The following is a 21,875-nucleotide window of genomic DNA, read 5'->3' as shown; positions in this document are numbered from 1 at the left end:
TATAATGCTTGCTCTCGAACTCATCAGCCACCTTCTTGCTGGCCATTGATTTAACCTAGAACGTTACTGGTCGCCGCTGCAGTTATTCTTGTCCAAAAGGAGGATGATGACTGCTGCTTCGAGCCTGAGCCCGCACCAGAGAGCATAATCCTTTAGGTTGGCTTTGATCAATGCTGACGCCAGTATCTTCTTCTTTTCTATACTTCGCAGACACGACTCATTCTGCAGTCATTGCTTTGGAGCATATCTCTTTCCTCTTGTTCTTAATGCAAGGTTCGGCACCTGCGTTTTCAAAGCCGTCGAGAAGAAAGAACGACTCACAAAAGCAGGCTCAGCCCGATTTTCATAGCGAGTCAATTCTTATGGGTGCGCAGAAGACGACCAAAATTTCTTTCGCAGCGAAAGGCGTTTTCTTACTACATTTGCGTGGGAAACCAAGATCGCTTCGCAGCCAAATATTTTCCATATTTCTTCTTTCTACACTATAAAGTTTTATTTTTTCGTAGTAGCTGAAATATAGACGACATACGAGTAACTGCAGGCGGAATGCGTTACTAAATGTGAGTCTATGGAAAGCTACAACTGCTATTTATTGCGCAATTTTGAGACGCAACTGAGGGAGCAAAGAAAGTTCACGTAAGGAAAGAGCGTCACCTGCATCTAAGTTTATTGGTTTTCATATTCAAGTCTAATCTTTTCTGGGCGGCACTTATGCTGGGCGTCCTGCCATCGCTTACCCAAAAACCTTTTATGGTCGACTCGGCGCATACTAAGGTTGTTAAGAGCTTCCATGTGTCTTGAGGCAGCATTGGAAAGTGCGTGAAAATTTTAGCCATCAGTTTGCACTGTCGCGCTCAGCCAGATACCCTTGTTCTGTCACCGTCGCCGTAGTAGAAAGCCTCCCTCGAAAATTGAAGTGCAAGCGGAAAGCCAAGCCACTAGTGGAGGAAAAGACGCAGATTGTTCAGTTCATGCATAAAGTGGACCACAGATTAAAGAAAGGCGACAAAAGGTACAAAGTACGTATTGCTTTTTCAGCTCCATGGAAGCCCGCTGGCTTGTGACCACGCATCTCAGGGCCGCATAAGCTGTTCTCTATGTGGAAAAGAAACAGCATGCAAGGCCGTATGTGATTTTCGTGGTCCGTGTGGTGCACGAAGTTACACCTACTTGCGGCAGGGTATATATCGGCCGGAAAGAAGGATGTTGCGTCAATGAAAGAGCAAGGGAACACGAGCTGTCTGCCAAGAATAAGATCGGTGGACATTTATTTATTCACTGCGACTTCTGCGTGTGTGGACCAGATCTTCTCAAGATCCGCATACTTCCTTGGCACGGAAATTAATATAGGCTTATTTTATCAATATGAATTGTGACCTCTGTGTCAACGATACATTTGTGGCTTTACGTGGCACAGAACGCCAGTTTTTGGGCTGTATGATTGCATAACGATGCGCAAACGTGCTTGGGCACCTTGCCACCTTCTCCTATAACTGTGATCCAGTCTGCTTCCAAAAACCTTGGTTGCAAGTGACGCTCTTTCCTGTCCTGAGATTTCTTCCGTCCACGGTTACGTCTTTCTTAAAATTGCGTAATAAGATAAACCAACTAGCCCAGCAAAAAGAACTCATACGTTAGAAATGCCCCATTGTTCAGAATTCAAAGTGGAAGTGAAATGGGCTGGTAAAAACAGTCATAAGAAAGCACGAAATCATGTAGTCAGTTAACAGCAACAACTAATATCAGAAAAATGAATTAGAACATGTGTAAAGACGAGCGGGAAAGAGATGCGTGGATGTCCAATATGTTTAGAACAAATAATGAGGCGGCTGTGTAGACAGAGGTTACTTTCTCATAAAAGGCTAGTGCTATAACGTTGCCTACTAAGTATCGAAAAATAGACGAATAACAGTCCGTCAACCATTGTCGTATCCCGTAAAATTTGCCCCGAAGGCGCTGGTGACTACGATAAAAGCGCAAATATATAGCTTGTCAATAGGATTATAAGTTAGGCAAGTGGGTACAGATGCGTCGTTGGAGCTGAACACATCGTCACTTGGTATGTGGCAATCTTTAGAAGAGAAAAAAAATTCTAGAAAAAGATGAACCCCTAATGCCGCAGCCATAAGTATAGCAATCAGGAAATTGTGTATTTTTGTGTCCATGCAAGACCTTTCTATTCAATACCACACCAGATGTACAAGTAGGGAAGTGCGAAATGTAGGCGCTTGCTCTCCGTAGGCATACATAAAAAGAAATATGGCACCCTTGTTATCTTATGTGTAACTGATTGTATAGCATCTAAGTGCTTGATTATTATTGCTTCAAGATACAAACGTTCACAACATTTGTGGCACCATTGTTATCATGTTTGTATATGATCTTATGGTATCTAGGCAAGTGTTTAATTATTATTACTTCAAGATCGAAACGTTGACAAAATTTGTGGCACCATTGTTATCATATGTGTAACTGATCGTACAGCATCTAGGCAAGTGCTTAATTATTATTGCTTCAAGATACAAATGTTCACAAAGTTTCTGCAACCCTTGTTACCATATGTACAACTGATCGTATAGCCCTTATACTCGCGGACCACTTTCTGTGGCTGTGAAGGGAAAGCTACTGAGGCAAAGCGCGCACAAGTGAGGGTGCTTCTGAATAGAGTCCCCCATTTTAATTCACGTTAATTTAGGCTGAGGAAGACAAAACATGAACACCGTATTAGAAACCGTTAAATAAGACAGGACACACCACAGAGTGTAAAGGGTTGCTCTTTTTGGGGCCTTTCCCTTCCGCGTCTGCGGAAACGCCAAAGCGTCACAGCTGGAAGCTGCGTCGATTCAGCGTCTGTTCCAAGCAACCAAAAGCACTCTCAAGCTCTGCCGGACTACTTGGCGTGGTAACACAACTGCAGCAGCCACGCACCCTTAGTTTTCCCTTCATAGCCACAGAAAGTTGTCCGCGAGGATAGGCAAGTGCACAAGTATATTTTCTTCAAGATACAGATGTTTACAAATTTTTGTGGCACCCTTGTTATCATATGTGTAACTGATCCTATAGCATCTAGGCAAGTGCTGAAGTACATTTGTATCAAAATGCTTCGCGGAACACATTTTTCTCCTCTCGCTCACGCCTAAAAGGAGAAAGAAAAGGGAGTCCGTAACCAGAAAACATATTCCACGTAAGAGAAGCTCTTCATTTGTCGACATTATTGTAAATCGCTCGTGGCCACAATTGGTGCAATAGTGAGACGATAAACGCAGCGCTGGGCAACGAAGCACGGGAGAGCGTCAAAAATGCTGTCTCTCACGAATCCCTTTCTCTTTCATGTGCAGCTTCTTGCCCTAACTTGCGTGTGACTTTCTCTGCTTTCCTGTCGACCAAGTGTTCCTTTACCGTCACCTGTGCTGAACTCGAGACCACCCCTGGCAGTCACGGCTGCAATCAGCGAAGATGACTGCTTCGTCCCGCGTGACCTGCGCAGTGCTTTTGCATTGCACTCAAGCGGCACATCGGTAACACCAGTGCCATCATTCCACAGCAAGCCCTTAAAGGACTGGCGTCAGCTGTCCGCCTTCAGCGGGCACGCGAGAGCGGAAGAAATGCTGTCGCTCACGAATCGCTTTTTCTTTCATATGCATGTTGGTGGTACTTCATCTCTTAATTCTAAACGATCGAACAATCTTTGCCTGTTGCTGTTTCCCTGCCCCAGTGTGCTTTACGACATTCTGTGCGAATGCAATTTTGTTGTGAAACTCACTGCTTTGCGGGGATATAGAAGAAAATCCCGGTCCGCTAAACGCTGACTCTAGCAAATAACACAAAGAATTGTTTGACACCATAGAAGCCTTTTCAGCGAAATTCGACAGTCGTCACTCAGAGGTGATGTATGGATTCGCTGAGCTAAACAAAAACCAAGAGGAACTTTCACTTGCAGTCGCATGTCTTGCATGCAGATTTGCAAACCTTGAATCTACTGTCGAATGTCTTCAAATGGCGCAACCTACAGCAGATATCAGTAGTTCTGTTGCCCAGGCCGTTTAAGATTGAAAGTGTTGCGTTGGCCTCGCGTCTTGATGATCTAGAGGATCGGTCACGGCGACATAATTTACCGGTTTTATTTGGCATCCCGGACGGCATTTTCGAAACTCGGACACAATCGGAAGACCGTATCTGTGAGCTTGTCTTATGTCATTTAAATTTGCATATTACAGATGACATGGTGGAGAGAGCACATAGTTGAGTTGAGTTGAGTTGTTGTTGGCTACTGGTGGGATTAGCCTTGCAGTTGCTGCCGGCAATTGCTCCACCGTAGCGACACTTAAAATAATTAAATCACGTAATCCGACACAGACCTACCAATTACAAATGTTCACTCCTCAGTTCACCATGTGGAAGCCAAATCCGTGTCCTGTAGGTAATTTAACAGAAGGCGAGAGACCTCCTTCCCACACGTGCGGGAACCGGTTGTGTAGAGCACATAGTTTGGGTGCTTATGTTGCAAATAAGACACGCCCAGTCATCGTGAAGTTTTCTTCCTTCAAAACCATAGAAAGTATTCTTTCACAGAAATCTAAATTGAAAAGTACACGTGTTTCCATTAGCGAAGACTTCTGCAGGGGAACGGGTTTGACACGAGAAAAGCTTCTCGAATTTGGCAAGTCTAGCGGCCAGCATTTTTCACTTCGTTTTAATAAACTAGTCATCAACAATAAAGCCTACATATACAGCGCAGTCACTGACACTCTTTGTGAACTGGTATCCCCTAGAGAGGCGCGTGTAGCTCCCACTCGCAAAGCACCTGCTAACCCAGCGCATGACAGATCGGCGTAGCTATCTCCCTTATCTGCAAATGGTGCTTCAATATTTTTCACCAATGCACGCAGTGTTCTCAATAAACGAACTACTTGATCATCTTGCATTGACGCATGCTCAGCTGACATAGCTGTTCTTTCAGAAACCTGGCTTTCGGCAAAAATAAAAAAAACACGGTGAAATTTTTGAATGTGATAAAAGCTACGAGATCTACCGGTACGACCGTGATGTTCGCGCTGAGGGGGGGGGGGGGGAGGGAGGGGAGGGGTATCCTAATCACCGTGAACGATCAACTTTTTCTTTCTTTCTTTCTTTATTGATTTATTCAAGACAATGAACAGATTGTCTTAGGGGACACGGCTAAAGGCAATACATTTGCCTGACTAGGCCGTGCCACCCGTACATTGGCAGCAACATGGCTGTGGCAGGCTTTCAGGAGGTCACACATGAAATTAAAGTAGTACACATTTCAACACTTGAGTACACAATTCGCGTAAGAAGAAAGGAAAAAAAGGTTAAAGTTTATACAGTTTTCTAATCAATTGAAGCACGACAACGACAGAAAAAAAAAAAGTATGTACGAAATTTTCCATACCGGTAGCTGAAAGGTTAAAGTTTACACAGTTTTCTAAAAACAACAACAAGAAACATGAACAAAATTTTCTATACCTGTAGTTCAACATTTCTATTAGTCTTCGGATATTAACAATTCTTTTACCGTCTTCTTAAAGCTTTGCTTTGAAATTCCAGAATTTAGCAGGTCCAATACCAACGGGTAGTCGTTTAGAAGGTTAGGAAGTTGAACTGCTAGTTTTTGATCTCCGTATTTCGTTCTGCAACGTGGTTTTCCTATCAGAGTTTTTCTGAGGTTATAGTTTAACTTTCTTCATCGAAGGTTCCAGTAGTGTCTGTTTTAGAACTTGTGTGCGTACACGTTGTTATTGATAATCGTGACTGCATTTCTCGCGCTTGCTATACACCCCCAACAGCACCAAAATCTTTCTGCGATGATTTACACACTCTTAAAATTTTCACACCCTTATGGGTGTAATGCGGGTGTATTCATCTTTTCACCCCTTGTAAACACCCTTGAAACACCCTTTTTCAGCGCAAAAGGGCGTTCAACAAGAAAACACCCTTGGAACACCCCCAGTCTTTCTAATTTACACCCTAATTATAAGGGAGTAAGTGAACAAGCTTACAGTATATGATAAATGAACATTGCCAGTTAAGGCGTTGATATTGGCTGTACATGAAACGCGCGCTACCTGCGCTTGAATCAGGTAGCTGGAATGATTAGATCGGGGCACCTAGGCAGCAGCGCACTGGCTCCGAACAGTGGTGAAAAACGAAGTTTCCCACGAATGTTGATATCGAACGGATGACACTAACGCGCAGACTTTGCATAGCCAGATATCTGCAAAAGGCTTCATATGATCAATAGCAAAATATTTACAATGCTATCACTCAATGCTTAAAGGTGTGCAACCAGTTAGACTGGGAATGGTTAGGAGTGAGGGCTAACGGTAAATAGCTCACCAACTTACGGTTTGTAGATGACATTGGCATACTCAGCAACACTGCAGACTATTTGCAACAAACGTTTGAGGAACATGTCGAAGAAAGTGTAAGTCTGACTGAGAGTTAGTATGCAGAAGAGAAAAGTAATGTTCCGCAGCGTGGCGAGAGAACGAATGTCATGGTCGGCAGTCAGCCTCTAGAACCTGCGCAGAAATACGTTTATTGAGCTTAATTAGTCGCAGGGGCCTCTGATCAAGGAAATTAACAAAAATAAAATATTAGCTGGAGAGCTTACGGCAGGCATTACTAAATCATGACCAGGGAGCTTACTGCTAACCATTGCTTTCTACCGTTAGTAACGTATGGGGCCGAAACTTGGAAGTTACCAAAGAAGCTTTGCAAGACGTTGAGGACCGCGCAACGAGCGATGCAATGAAAATTATTAGGCATGATGATAATAGACTGGAAGACAGCGATGTGGATTAGAGAGCGAACGGGGATAGCTGATATTCTGGTTGACATTATGAGGAAGAAGTCGTGCTGGGCAGACATTGCAATGCGTAAGGGAGAGAAGTGCTGGTCTATTGGAGTTGCAAAATGGGTGCTAAGGGAAGGGAAGCACAGTCGAGGACGGCAGAGAATAATGTGGACGTGATGGAATTGGGAAACTTGAAGACACGTGGAACCAGTTAGCACAAGACAGGGGTATTGGAGATCGCTGGAGAAGCTTCCGTCCTGCGATGGACGTCAGAATAAGCTGATGATGATGATGACGTGACGACATCCATGCTAGCTTCGCGGCATGTCATTCATGTTATGTCATGCATGCGTGTCATGCACGTTCTGATAGCTCGATTTGCGTCGATTGCGCGGGGGGGAGGGAGGGGGGCTAGTAGCGGCGTAGCCAAGTGGGGCACGCCGGGCACTTGTAACGCTCGCTAACAGTAAAATTTTTGCTGCTATGGCAATGGCCCCGCTCCTTCCCCCTCCACGGCCAATTGGGACCCCCCCCCCCCCCTCACACGAAAAAATTTTCTGGTTACGCCACTGTCGGGAGAGGGTGTAAGATTGCTCTAGACCCCTCCCTGTAACTTGTCAACGGAAACGGGGGACGGGAGGGCAGCTGCCGCCGGGCCGCAAACCTTAGGCAGCCCAATTACCGGCTGCATTTCCCTTTGCACGTGAATACTGCTCTAATGCCATTACACTGTAGGATCTGTGGCGGTTCGAGGGCATGCGAGAATAAAAAAAACCATACAGCCATCAGCAAGTCTTAGCTTGAGCAGATCTTTGGGAGCTGGGCAAGACTCTCACAAAAAAAAAAAAAAAGCTTGGCACCCCTCTTACAGGCATTGTCAACTCTGGGTCCCACCGCTGACTGTACATTTCCGGTAAAAAAAAAAAAATCACACCGGAACTCCTCTCGGATTTGTCTAAGTGTGCGTAAGCATTGTGACTCTTCCTCATCTACACGCAGTCCATGTCGTTATCAATGTTATGAGACTTGAGCCGACAAGTATAAGCGACAGCGCTGCGGCGACACGAGCTGCTCTGGTCGGCGGCGCAAGCAAAGTACTGCAGGTGGCGGGGCCAGGCGCGCTGGTGACGTTCCGTTCGTTTTGAGCTGTTATCGCTCTTTAGCCCTCCTCATCCGCGCCGAAACATTATCAACCGTTCTCCGGCGGCGGCTGCTTGTGGCACGGCCGCGCGAACCGTATCTTGAAAGCGAACTGCATTGTGGACAGAGTGTGCCCACTGCTGAAACCTTCCCGCGCTGTGTTCGCACCGTTTACTTCGCTTTGAAAACAGACGCGCGTACACCTATCTTGAAAGTGTTCTGCGAAAAGCGCATAGTGCGGCATGAGCTGAGAGCTTCGTGAGCGCAGTGTTCTCGCCGCTTCGGTCGCGTTGAAGCGAGAGCTAGCACGAAGGTGAATTCACTCGCTGTTGCGGGTTCTATTTTGATACGTATCGTGTGGTACGGACTGACGGACGGATGTTTTTTCTTGTTGGAGAAGTATAGAAATGCTTACGTTACAAAAAAAAATCGCAGGGTTCGCGAATTTCGCGATAAGAACCAACACCAACCCACTCCTCGGCGCCCCGCGGAGCGATGCCGTCTTGATCGCCCCCTCCCAACCCCGGGAAAAGGGACACTACCTATCTCAGTTGAAGAAACGATGATGAAACGTTAACGACAAGAACGGCATCTCCTAACGAGTTGTCTTATGGCCTCTGAGATTTGCGCGCGCAGCTGGAGTGCGCGAACCTGGGAGGCCCTAATTGGCCGCTTAATAGCATAAAAAGACAAAGATAATGCCAAATAACGCAGTTAAAAATTCAAACAAATAACTGATCTTAATTATACTGTTTGGGAAAAAGAAATAAAAAATTAGACAGCCGCAACACACGCCACTAAAGCCACCACCGCCGGCACAACGCGGAACCAACAGTTGGCAACATTCATTCGCGCGTCATTGCTTCGTTCGCTTCGTCTTCGCAACGAGAGCCGCCATCTTCTCGCGCCTAACGTTTTGTATGGCTTTGTTCTCTGCAATCCGCGCACGCAGCTCATCGGTGGATGCACGTCTGCTCGGCGTCGCAATGCGGCCTGCGTCATTTTTTGGTGTTCGCGCAATCGGTGTGAAGCATGTCGCATGTGAAATGTTTGGTAGAAGTGCCTCACGTCCAAGTCAAGCCGCCGTACGGGTGTATGGCTGTGCGCCCTGTTCTCGGAAGCGTCAACGGCTTTCCGGCATGCGGATTTCAGGTACGTGCAAATGCGTTTCGCCCTCCTATTGAGCTCCGGCGCAAAGCGTGCAATATTTCATGTGAAAGATGCAGTGCCCGTCATCATGGTGTGAATTTCGAGCGGCAAACGAGAACTTTGACATTTAGAGCACACCGCGGCTGCTAAGTTAGCGTGGAAATTGTTTTACGTTACCGTAATATGTTGCTGTCAGTCTAATCTGCGGCTTGTGGACAGCTAGCCCATTGACTTTTGCTTGTGGCAGCGATAAGTATATAAATGGAAGCGGTAATAATTTTCGAGAGCAGAGAGTTGTTTCGCTCGATGTTTGGTCGTGTTCATGGCGTTATGAAAGCTAGAAAACTAACTGGCTTTATCGTGCTTAGTTCCAACTCCAAGGGGCGTAACGTTGGCGCTGTATATGCTTGTTTTCGGTGTCACGAGTACCACTTTCATGCTTTTGTTGCATGAGAGGTAGCTGCTGCATGCCGTCTGGGCAGAATACAACAAAAGCAATTTCCTCACTTTCATACGTATGCAATGTGACGTAACAAAATTTCCAGCGTTTTATTCGGAGCGTAAATATCCAGTATAGTTTAGTAAGAAACTCGAATTCTGTCTTAGCTTAGTAGGCGTGAAACAAGTGAAACTCTTTCCTTTTTGAATTCGCCCGCAGATGCGTCATCGGGTAATTGACAGTAGCTTCGCTACGTGAGTTGTTTTATGCGCCAATATTGCCTGGTTAAGTATCCTGTTAATTTATGCCGACGCTCGTTCATCTTGATTTTAAGCGGTTACTATCCCCGAGTACCGGACGATGCCAAACTTGTGAGGTGTAGCAAACGCGGGAAATTCAATGTGGCGTGGCTGCAAGTTCCTGTTTTTACGTTTCTTGCATTCAAAGCCAACAGAGTATCACTGATTTATTTTCCATTTCTGCTGTACTTGATCAATCTAATGTGACAACTGCATTTGCTCTTTAATGTTCTCCATTTACTGTGTATTCAGCTTGGCTGCCGTCCTCTCTTCAGAGGATGCTGCTGTGATAGCTCTTTCGTATAGCACATGCCTCTAGGCCCTTGTGTTTCAAGGGCTCTGGCGAGGCAGCAGTGCTCCAAGTAATTTTACCATCCTATATATTTTCTATTTTGCATCATTCTTCCACGATGGATTTTAATGTTCATACTATTTGTCATTAGTCATCGCCATAATTTTATAGCACGTAGATTTTACGCACTTTACAGCGACAATTTTTAGGCCAGTTTACAGCCAAGTTACATCTTCCATAATACATCGTCAACATTACCACTTGTCATGGCCCTCTTTGGCCAAACGTGGCCCTTGCGCCATAAAACACCACACATCATCATCATCAGCTTGGCTGCCAGAAAATGCTTGAATTTCTTTCAGTATCCAAGTGACGAAATATTCCACTGACGGCCGTGTGTGAAACACGCAAGATGACAAAACTGATAGCAAAATGATGAGATATTTCTTTTATAGCGTTTGGACTCTACTTTTGGTGAGGCTGTCGATCGACCTTGGGCCTGGTGACAGCACAACCGACATCGCCAAAGTGCAGCCTATCAGTTGAGTGCCCCCGAATGGACCATCAACATCGGAAACTGAAGCAGAGCCAGGTAGGGCCAATTTTTACTTTGGAACAGAATACTGACAGCTGCCTCTTTTTTTAAGAACTAAATAACATATTTACAAACCAATCCTTTCTCTTTGTGCAGCCTACATAGAATTGTTTTTTGTTCTTATACAGACCTTCAGAAAGCAGTTCTTCTGAACCCTTTTTGCATGCACAAATAAATAAAGAGGAGTTCACTTTCTGAACAAATTGATGCACTGAAATGTGCGTTCGACACACAATGAGATGCAAGGTAACCAACAACTTTAAAGCGGTAAAAAAACAAGTTTGAAACAAGTTCTAACATCATAACCCGCCTTGGCATACGGATCTAAATATAACAGCAACAGAGGTGCATGCAGAGAAGTGTTTGTAAATGTTTGCAAGATATGTAAATTGTCTATGAAATTGTTTTATTTACTTAGAGCTTCTTGGTGCCTTGGCAGTGCAGTAAAAGCTCAAAATGATGCCCCTGCTCCTAATAAAGCACCTTTAGATATTAAAATTAAATTATGGGCTTTTACATACCAAAGTCACAGCCTGAAGTTTTGGGAACCTGGCCTTCTTTAATGTACACCTGAATATAAGTGCATAAGCGTTATTGCATTTTACCCTCATTGGAGGGCAGCTGTCATGGCCTAGATTGAAGCTGGGACCAGCATGGCATCATAGTAAGTGGGCTATAACACTAGGTCAAAATGAGAAATACTGCTTAGAACTACCAACTTCTTGGCTCACAAGCACTTTGCACTAAGTTAAAGGAGTATGGAGTACTGACAGCGACTGTTTATGTACCAATTTCTTTTTAACCTGACTCCATTATTAAAGTGCGAAGCTTCAATTAGTCAAAACCAGCCTAAATTACACAACCAGCTCAAAACACGCACCATGTATAGCTGGATTTGGACATGAAAATGGAGTCAATTCATGTCGCCGAAAATGGAGGTGGCATTCACACTATTTCATGCATTTTGCCTAAAACATAGTCAATAATTAATCAATTTCTAAAATATTCTTTTCAAAAAGTTTTTTTTCAAGCATGAAAGGAGGAGCCAAATGGTGTTCAGGTGCACGAGCGGTTAGTTGCACGGCACTTGCATGTGTTCACTGGCTTCTTTCAAGCTTGAAAGAAACATTTGTTGCACCTATTGAGCAGTAGAAAGCTGGATTGGGAATTTTTCAGGGTGCTCTACAATTTTCGCACTGACACTTTTGCTTTGAATATAATATTTGAGCAGTTAAGTAATCGTTAACTAATTACCTAATTAAGAAAAATGCAAGAATTGGTTTCACTTCCTCAAAACGATGGCAAACGACATTACCTTGGTGCTGTCCAGCTACGTTGCAGTTGTACATATTTAAAGCTTGCATGTGTTATACAGACCACCTGGTAATTACAAGGCATTTATAGAAGTGGCTAAGTTGTGTAAGCCAGCCATGTGTAGCGAATCATGAGAAACAGCCATGTTTCTTTGACTTAAGGGCATGATAAGATTGACATGCTCGACACCTTGTATCAGTGTGTTCTAGGCCTGTTCGTAGTTTAGCTACTACATAAACAATATTTCTCCACGTGTAAGCTCATATGCATCTTTCAAGTATATTGCCTCGTGTGTCCAAAATAAACCATCCTCGCGCTTCCTTCATTATGTCTTTATCTGTTGCTGTGCTAAATTTTTAACATGCAACTGCACAAATTTTCATCTAGTTTTCATGTTTCCTCGTTGTTTGGTGGCTTTATTTCTGAACAAGTTGTTTTTGTTAAACCCTGTTGCACACAGCAGTACACAGCATTTCTGCCTAGAGTGGAAATGGTTTTTTTTTGTGCGAAGCATATTACGAGGGCTCAACCCAGCTCCTCAGGCGCGGCGGTGACCATGAAATCACGTGACACCGTGACGTCACGACAGAGGAGAAGTGGCTTTGGCTCAACTCTTGCAAGACGGGCTGGGTGGGAATCGAACCAGGGTCTCCGGAGTGTGGGACGGAGACGCTACCACTGAGCCACGAGTACAACGCTTCAGAGCGGTACAAAAGCGCCTCTAGTGAATGCGGTGTTGCCTTAGAAACGCGCTGTTTCTAAGGCGTGCGTCTCTTGCTCAGGCGCACATTTCGTTGCCGCGCCGAACGCTGCTTTGCTCGACGCTCACCGCGTCCAATGCGGGGCGCGTAGTCGCTGCCCTGTAGCCCATTGTCTTACACCCCTTGGCGGGTCGACGGGAACGCTGTCGCGTTCCACTCTTGAAGGCGAAGAAGTAATGCATGAGTTGTTTCTTCGTCTAGCCGAACCAAATATAGCCAAGCAACAGCAGTTCACCAGGCTAAACAGTGGTTCAACAACTAAAATAAAGGCTAGTATGCTTCGCATCCTGGGCTTAACCTTACCTAAGCCACAGCCATTTTTTTCAGATTGACATAAATACACCTTGCCTGGGCAATGTAAGGCATTCTACATAACACTGCCATGCAATAATGTTTATATTGTATTCCAGCATCATGCAGAACTGTTTACTTACCAGATTAGAATATGTATAAGTGTTGGAAGTAACAGAACTGGAAGAAGCCAGCAGATAATGAGGCCAAGGAAAGCATACAGGAACATGTGTTAAGTTTTTTTATATGAAGTATAGAAATGATAAATTCTGGGTAAGTGAAAGTGGATTAAAAGATATCCACCTGTGGGTGGAGAACGGACCCATAACCTTCACATTACACATGTGATATACTAACCACTGTGGTACTACTGCCGTGTTCGAGCGTCGACAATCTGAGGGGCCATTGTGGACGGTTGAATGCTGCCTCGGTGGCACAGTGGTTAGTGCATCGCATGCCTAATGCAAAGGCTGTAGGTTCGTTCTCCCCCCCATGCCTGGTTGTTTTTTTTTTGCCATTTTCATTTCCCTTTATCATCTCTACATTTAAATAGAAAATTACAAATAAGTTTCCACGTGCCTTCCCTGGCATCTTCCAGCTGTGATCCAGAAAAATTTTGACCCTCAGTATCCTTTCTTCTCCTTTGGAAGAACAGGAGCTTCATTTTAAAAATAATGAATTCACCTTGTTCAGTATCTCAATGTGGTCTCAAATCTTATCATAGCATGTGTATTACTAAGTGAAGTTTTTGTTAAGATGATATAGCATGGGACCTAATTAGTAGCCTTTGTGTACAGATATATGACTAGTCTAATAAATAGGAGGATTTTAAGAAGCACTTCTAACATGGTCTGAGCATGTGTTTAAAAAAACTAATCTAGCATGATTTCAGGCATAACTGTTGCCCCTGAAAAATATTTGGATAATATGCATTGGCATTGTTTTTAGAGAGCACCAATACTGCTTTGATAGAGGTAGCCTCGTGGAACATGAAGCATCGCTTCTTGCTGAGTCAAGGAAATATTTGCATATCTGAGGTGCATGTGTCATAAGCTCGAATGCTGTTTAGAGGCTGCTAATAAGAAAATTACTTGACTTGCCTTCCAGAGATTGCTTCAGTAGTCTATGCTACTCCATCATAAACAATTTACCAGGGTGAACATTCACCACAGTTGGCTTTGCAATGTTCATGCAAAATACCACAATTGGTTACTAGACATGTGACTGCACTAAAACTTGGAATTAATGACCAGTAAGATTTATGGGACCAGCAAAACTTAGTTTATTACTCCAGAACAAAATGCGAGGCACTTCGGTTATTTCTGCCATAGAGTTTCTTACAGTAATTACTAGAGGGAACTCTGGCGCTGCAGTCGTACCACCATGGGAATGATGGGAAGCACATGGATTTGTCGGATAATCGTGCTTGTGAATTCAGACGTTCTTGTGGCTTCGTATATTATACGCTATATAAATCTCATTGTTGTAAATTTCAGCACAGTCTATACTCTTCGAAGTGCAGAAGACGGCGTCAACACGCACAATTGCTATTAATTGCAACGATTGAGCTTGTCCAGGTAGCCAAATCGAAGGGCGCCAAGCGTCTCAAGGCACTGGTATGCCCGCGATAAATTCATCAGGGCGTTGCACTCGCTTGTCGTTACATGCCTCCGTGGTGGTTTCAATATCAGACTTCTGTTCTAGAGTTCCTGTGTCTGAATCCTGTCGTCGGACGATTTTCATGTTTATTTATTTATTACACAGTATATTGTTGAGAATGACTAGTTTACAAAGTCACAAAGCCGTTTGAAGCCAAACAGATGAAGTTTAGGCAAATCCATGTACTTCCCATAATTTCCATGCTGCTACAGCCGTTCTTGTTTGATCTCCTGTGGACACTAACGTCAGAGTTCCCTCTAGTAATTATTGTATGAAACTCTGATTTCTGCGCCTCACTCGTGCAGAAGCGGCACCACACCTGCTGCGTAAACATGCACTACCTTTCGGCCAAGTGCAGGGAATGCTGTGAACTCGCCCTGTACAAAGCCTGCACTAAGTAAAACGAATCACAACGTGCAGGTGCTGCCACGTTGAACTGGTGGAATGAGGAGTGAAATTCAGCACCTCCTGAACTAGTTCAGAAAGTGCAGGTTAATCTAGTGGAGATTATATAGTAACAGAAGTTGAGTGATTCTGCGTTACATTCACGAAATATACTTCATGATACTTTTCCATTTATTTCATCAGTTATTAAGAATCCCTTTTGCATTGTTGGACAAAACTACAGAATGCCAACATATTTTCTAGCATTCACTGGTAACAAACATGTCAAAACTTGTTCTAGTGTCTGGATTGCCGCTTTAGCCGTTAACCCCCAAGTTAATTCCGGAAAAATGCACCAAATTTTTTACGTACTCAATTTTTCGGCGTCATTCTCATTCTAAAAATATATTACTTCATTGGTCTCTGGTTAGAAATAACACAAAAATAAGAGCTGCTCTTGAGGGCAGCTTTCCCTCAATGCCGACTGTAACTCATCTTTGACAATACGAGCAGCATAACATCGGGCAGAAAGAGTGCAACTCGTCATTGGCGATATTGGTACTACCTCCAGTCACTAGTACAGCTTGGGATCAATGGTTAAATGTTGCGACTTTGTTGATGCCCAATTTTAATTCTGCAGCTGTTACACTTGGGTGTAGCATGTGTATGTACGTGTGCATGCATTAAAATGACTTCACGCTAGAGCAAAGCAACTGTAGTGCAGAGAGGCATTAGTCATCTTTATATATTTGCTTTGTAAAGATGCACTAAGTTTATTCTTTGCAGTATAGGCTTGGCGCTAATTGGCCAAAGATGCCCTTGTGCTACTAAAACCTATCAATTAATTCGCTTTTTGCAGTAGCAGGTGCTTATTCCTTTTTCAGGATCGGTCTGTGAGTTTTAATTTGTTTTTCTTGAACTGTGCAATTTCCACTCACAGGACTGCATGTCATGTGAAGTGTTCCTTTTTCAATCAAGAATGTTGAGGTTGTGTTTGTGAAACTCGATTTCTTGCCTCAAACGAGCTTGTACAAACTGACCAAGCTGATAATTCTACCTGCTTATATATTAAATGTGTTGCGGTTATGAACCCTCATAATGAATGACACATAGTATAAAAATTTTATCTAATAAAACGATTTAATGAAATTTTTCATGTTTTTCGCGTTCGTGTTCACTTCTCTACTCTCGTGTCCTGTCTGCATGTCTCACCTCTTTTTTTTTGCATATTAAATATCGTATAAACTTAACCGTGCTTTTTTACCACAATGCAGGGGGAAAAAGCTCCGGTAACGCCATGCATTCAGTATGTTGGCCCAGACGTGTATGCAAGCAACCTCCTTCATGTGGACCAAGAACTACTCTGCAGTGTCTCACAGACTTCCATGCGAAGCCCTCAACATTCTCGTCTCAGTGGAATGGCTGCCCATCTATCTGCGTGTCCATCACCAAGACGGCTAGTTGTAAAGCTCCTGTACCCGTTTAGGAAAGCTTAATGATTTTTTTTATTTAGTTTTCACGGTTGGCCGTAGAATCTTAACATTTTTTATGTTTCTAACGTTTTTACCTGGCACAAAGTGGCGCAATAACTTTAAACCAGTGTAATGTATTTAAGTGATGCTCACTCTAATGCCTATCTGGTTTTGTTTGTGTTTAAGAAATTTGAATGTCTGATGAGGTAACAGCATTTAAATTTGTCATCGTGGCTTGTTTCAATGAGCTGCTAGGAAATAAGATGCAAAACTTATCACATGCCAGTTGTAGCATTTTTGTATTCATGACTAAAGTATACACGTTTCAAAAGATGGAAAGTGGGGAAAAAAAGCCTCAAGAACATAATCATCCTAGGATTGTCATGTCCTTACAACTCTGCAATGACTAATGCCTCATGCATCTTGGGAGCACAATGGTCGCAATGCCTACAGGTATACTTGATAAGAGACTAGCTTGCAAAAATTTAGTTGAGAGTTAGCGCTCATCCTGTCTGCTTCTAGTCTGTGTCCATGCCACTTCGCGCTACAATCCAAGATCATGTTACTGTACCAACTCGCGCAACTTTTTATCCTTGTGTTAAAGACACACTCAGACTTGTTCTTACTTATGTGACCGGTTATTTTTGTGCTTTATAATAAGATGCAGTGCTTTTCGAATGAAAACGTGATATTTAGTAGTGAGGTTATTTAAAAAAAACTGTTCTGCTTAAAATTTATTTGAGCAAGCCTGTGCCATTATTCGGTGCTTATGTCTTTGTATTGGTATGGTTTTACTCATCTTCCTTTTTACTTTTAAAATGTGCAAACATTATTATGTAACCATTTCTCTTGAATGAAATAAATACTTCTGACATTTCGTCACAAATTTTACAATGATGTTGTTCAATTACGTAACCTTAGACTAGCTGATTGTTGTTCTGGTAGCTTAACTTACAATGCCTTTGCAATATTCAATGCAAGCACATGGTGAAAAATAAACTAAGTTATTGGGTATAAGCAGGTATCTTTCAGTAAATGGAGCATACATATATTTCAGGAAATAGTGCATGCTTATATATTGAACAGCAAGGACAGCTACACATGCTGTTTTGTTCGTAAATGCTGAAACATGATCTGACGTGGAAGCACTTTGTTCTTTGGCTTTGAGTGCTACCTTTAAGTCATGTGTCAAAGTAGTAGTAGAAGCATCCCGTGGCGATAAATGACAACTTTGATGAATAGAGGTGTAAAATGTGTGCTTAAAACGGCAAAAAACTGTTTGACAGGCAAACATATGCTTCTGTAGTACTGTACTTGTTGCCGTCGCCAATCCATGCATTGCTTGTGCTCTATTGCATTCAATATGAGCTACAACAACGAGCTGCGGTGTCTTTCCCTCCTGGTCGAGCTGGTGTTGCGAAAATGTTTGACCAAGAAAAGTGGAGGTTTTTAATTATTTCTGAAATGCATGTAACTATGCTTTTGGCTGTGTGCTGTTTCCACGGGGTTATAAGTACTGGTGCACCAAGGTGCGGGAGATCCTGTGTCCTTAGTGCAGCGCGCATTGTTATTGCGCTCTGCATCCGAGCGGCAGTGTACTATCACTGCAGAGGAAGATTACGAAAAGCATGGCCTGTGTGCCTTGCTGCAATTGTGAAACCTTCAATTGTTTGCCTGAAAGGGTCGCACGTTATGCTACCACATGACGGACCAGAAGCGCAATATGACGACGCCTCACAGATTCTGGCTCATACTGAACAAGGTAGTACCGTAGCTAAGGCTAGGCAGCATTCACAACAGCTAGTCTGCCCATTAACTACATGGCTGTAGTGAACGCTAAAATACTTGCAGGGATAACACCCTTTTGGAAGCGTGTTGTCCATGCTACACCCATATTGAAAGGGTGGTGTCTCTGTTACACCCCATATAGAAAGGGTGTTGTTAGCTTTACACCCATAGTCGAGGTGACGTCATATTAACACCCCTTCTCTTGTAGGGTGTTAATTTGCACCCTTTGCTTGAGGTGTAGCGATACACCCAAAAAGGGTGTCACCCATGGGACAAGTCATTTACACCCTTAAGGGTGTTAAAATTTTTAGAGTGCACGACCTTCTCAACAATCAAACTGTTCGGTATCTTACGTCACCTTTGTTTATTCTGGAGGAGTTTACTTTTTCTAATATTTTGTGGAGAAGTAATTTCGGGTTCCGTACACTGGCAAAAAGCTCATCCGAGGATGCACAATTTCTGAATATCTGTTCAGACTTGAACTTGTCACAGTTAGCACATGAACCCACCCGTACAACTTCTACGTCATCTAACCTCCTGGACCTTACTTTCACCATTGTGCCTGAATTTGTTTCTAAACTAGCTTACCTCCACGGCGTAGGTGATCACTTGATTATTAATTCACGGCTACAAGTGCCATCTAGCCTTTCCCGCGGTGAAGCAACCTTGCTGTACCGCTTGTGGCTTGGAGTAGCATTCACAAACTCATATTCCTTTTGATCTGGCTGCATATCGTGCTCCGTTTTCACCCGTCCTTGGCCCGGTCCAGGGCCTTGCCCGCCCCTGGGTCTACTCTTCATCTTTTCACGAAGACTTCCGCCACAAGTGGACACCATACGACTCCCGGTCCGACGCCAGGCTGGCCTTCCAGGCCCCTCCAAATCTACGAAGCGGCGCGGCGCCGCGCTAGCCCTAACTCGCCGCGCCTGCACCTCTGACATGCAGCGTCTCACGAAGACCCGCCAGCCGACAGCCACCAATGCCCCGCTGGCCTCCTCTTCTACCGCCGCCGGTGCCACTGAGCCTACTCTGTCAACGCTGAATGTTACCAGCGACGTGCCTAATTCTAAGCCGGCAGCCCTGCCTCAACCGGCTGCGTTCCTGCACTCCGCACACGCCACCGTGCATATTCCGGCCACGTTCAACGCTGTGAGCAACGCTGAGAGCTCTGACTCGACCGCCGCGTCGCAGTCGGCGTTCGTCGCCTCAATGCCTCCTACGACCAAGTTCCACGCTGTCAGCGACGCCAAGAGTCTCGGACCACTAAACGTGTCGCAGCCTGCAGCGTTCACCGTCGCCGCCACGGATGCCGCCGCGTCTATTCCGGCCACATTGGCGCCTGTTGTAAAGTGCTGCAATCAGACATCAGAATCGCAGCTGAACGCGCTTGTTGCAGCCGCTCCCACCGGATCCACCACTTCTGCCGTGCTGGACAGTGCAAACTCTACGCCCACCAACGTCATTCCCAATGTTTCGAGATGTGTTTCTGTCGCCCCTACCTCCTTGACCCCTGTGTACCCGGCTGACGACTCGTCGGCGGAGATGGATTTCACGTCGTCCCCAGACAACGACCATAATACGCCATCATTAGAAAGCGGCTGGAGCACCGTCAGTACCAGCCGCAAACCTGCCTCCGCCGCCCGCCCTCGCACCGAGCTCATCTCAGTTGGGATCCAACTTCCGCCCGGTACCCTCACTCCCAAGCTGCCTCTTTACGACTTGCTTGCCGCCATCGTCTCCGCCGCACATCTCTCCTCCAAAACCAGCGCAGAGATCACCCTTCAGGCCAAGCCAGCTCAGAGCCTTGTATTTCTGAAAACACACTCCCCTCTCACCGCCCAACTCCTACTTTCTCTCACGCATCTTCAGCTCCACGGTAAGCCAATCACCGTCAAAACATATGCCCCCAATCCTCCCATTTCCTGCCTCGGCGTCATTCATAACGTTGGTGGTCACTTTACTCCTACTCAGCTCATGCATGACCTTGAATCATACACGACTGATATTCTCGCTGCTCGTATGATGGGCAGCACAGAATCAGTGCTCATAACCTTCGCTGGCACCGTCATACCCCACTTCGTATATTTTAAACGCGTCGCTTTCCGATGCCGCCCTCATAAGCCTAAGCCCCCCACATGCACCCGTTGTCTTGCTCTGGGACACCGTGCTCACCAATGCCCTCAGCACGACGTTCCGGCCAAGTGCCGCCGCTGTGCTGCACCCCTACCCGCAGATACTACCGCTCACGCGTGTGCCCAACCATGGTGCATTCATTGCCAGGTAAACACACATCCCTCTCTCGACCCCACCTGCCCCTTCCTCCTCGCTAAACAACGCGAGTGTGCCAAAGCCGCGTTTCTCCGTCGCACAGCTTTGCGCAGGGCCATGAAGCCCACCCCTTCTTCCGCCTCCTTCGCTAATCATGCATCTCGGTCAAGTCAGGCTCCATCACCTCCAGGCTCCTACGCCGCTATAGTCAAAGGGCCCTCGGTGCAAGCATCCCTTTCTTCCTCTACTATACCCTCGCCATCCCTGACTGACGAGAACCGCTCCTTCGATCTCCGGCTCACAATGCTTGAGCGTCACCAGCGCGAACAACAGCGCATCTCCCAAGATTTACAACAGCAAATCCACGCATTGACACAAACCCTAAAGACAACAACCTCCTCTCTTACATCCCAGCTTACCAAGCTAAATGAGCACCTTGCCACGCTCATCACCCCGTCCCCTAACGCCCAGGTCGCCCCATTGGCTGACCTGGTAGAAACCACCACCACTGCACACCACACTCGCTTGCTTCAGCTCGAAACTTCTATTGTCCAGATCCTCACCACCCTCCAAACCCAATCCAAGCAATTGGAATCATTCGCTTCTATGCTGGGCTCCCTCCAGGAGTCACTGCCCCCGGCCAAAAAGAAGGAACGTGTCCCCGCAAACTCTTCTACCTCTAATCTATCGTAAACATGGCGCCTGGAGAGGACCTCGAGATTGTGCAGTGGAACTGTCGAAACCTTCGCCACAATAAGACCCCCCTCCACCAGTATCTCCTCACCCGCCCTTCCCTGCCCCATTTTCTCCTTATCCAGGAGACTCGGACGGCCCGCACCGTCCCAGGTTACCGCGCCTACCATGCCACGACGGGCACGCCGCTTGCGTCCATTTATGTACGCAGCGACGTCCTCGTCGAGCCACTTGATATCCCCTCCAGCCTCCGTAAATATTTAGTTGGTGTTGTGTATTACCGACCTTCATCGCGCATCTCACTCGCCTTTATGTCTTTCTATAATCCCCCTGCCACATCCTCTTTGTTCACTGCCTTGGGCAAGTTCCTTCATTCTATTCCCGCCACCACCCATCTCCTCCTTGGGGGCGATTTTAACGCCCCTCACACGCTCTGGGGCTACCCCCAGACCCTCAAGCCCGGCCGCCTTCTCCACTGTCTTGCCCAGGAATGCCACCTCACCCTTCTTAATAC

The 21,875-nt window shown here is 45.3% G+C and overlaps 1 protein-coding gene across 1 annotated transcript; it reads left to right on the top strand.

The window, feature by feature from the left end:
* Window positions 1-19,339: 19,339 nt before the first annotated feature.
* LOC139059530 (uncharacterized) lies at window positions 19,340-21,361 on the top strand. Its single transcript, XM_070537950.1, has 2 exons — window positions 19,340-20,276; window positions 20,772-21,361. Exons 1-2 carry the CDS (start codon window positions 19,340-19,342, stop codon window positions 21,359-21,361), a joined length of 1,527 nt encoding a protein of 508 aa, XP_070394051.1.
* Window positions 21,362-21,875: the final 514 nt, after the last annotated feature.

The sequence above is a fragment of the Dermacentor albipictus genome, chromosome 4, assembly GCF_038994185.2.
Source record: "Dermacentor albipictus isolate Rhodes 1998 colony chromosome 4, USDA_Dalb.pri_finalv2, whole genome shotgun sequence".
Lineage (NCBI taxonomy): Eukaryota > Metazoa > Arthropoda > Arachnida > Ixodida > Ixodidae > Dermacentor > Dermacentor albipictus.
This window is presented reverse-complemented; position numbering and strand designations above follow the sequence as displayed.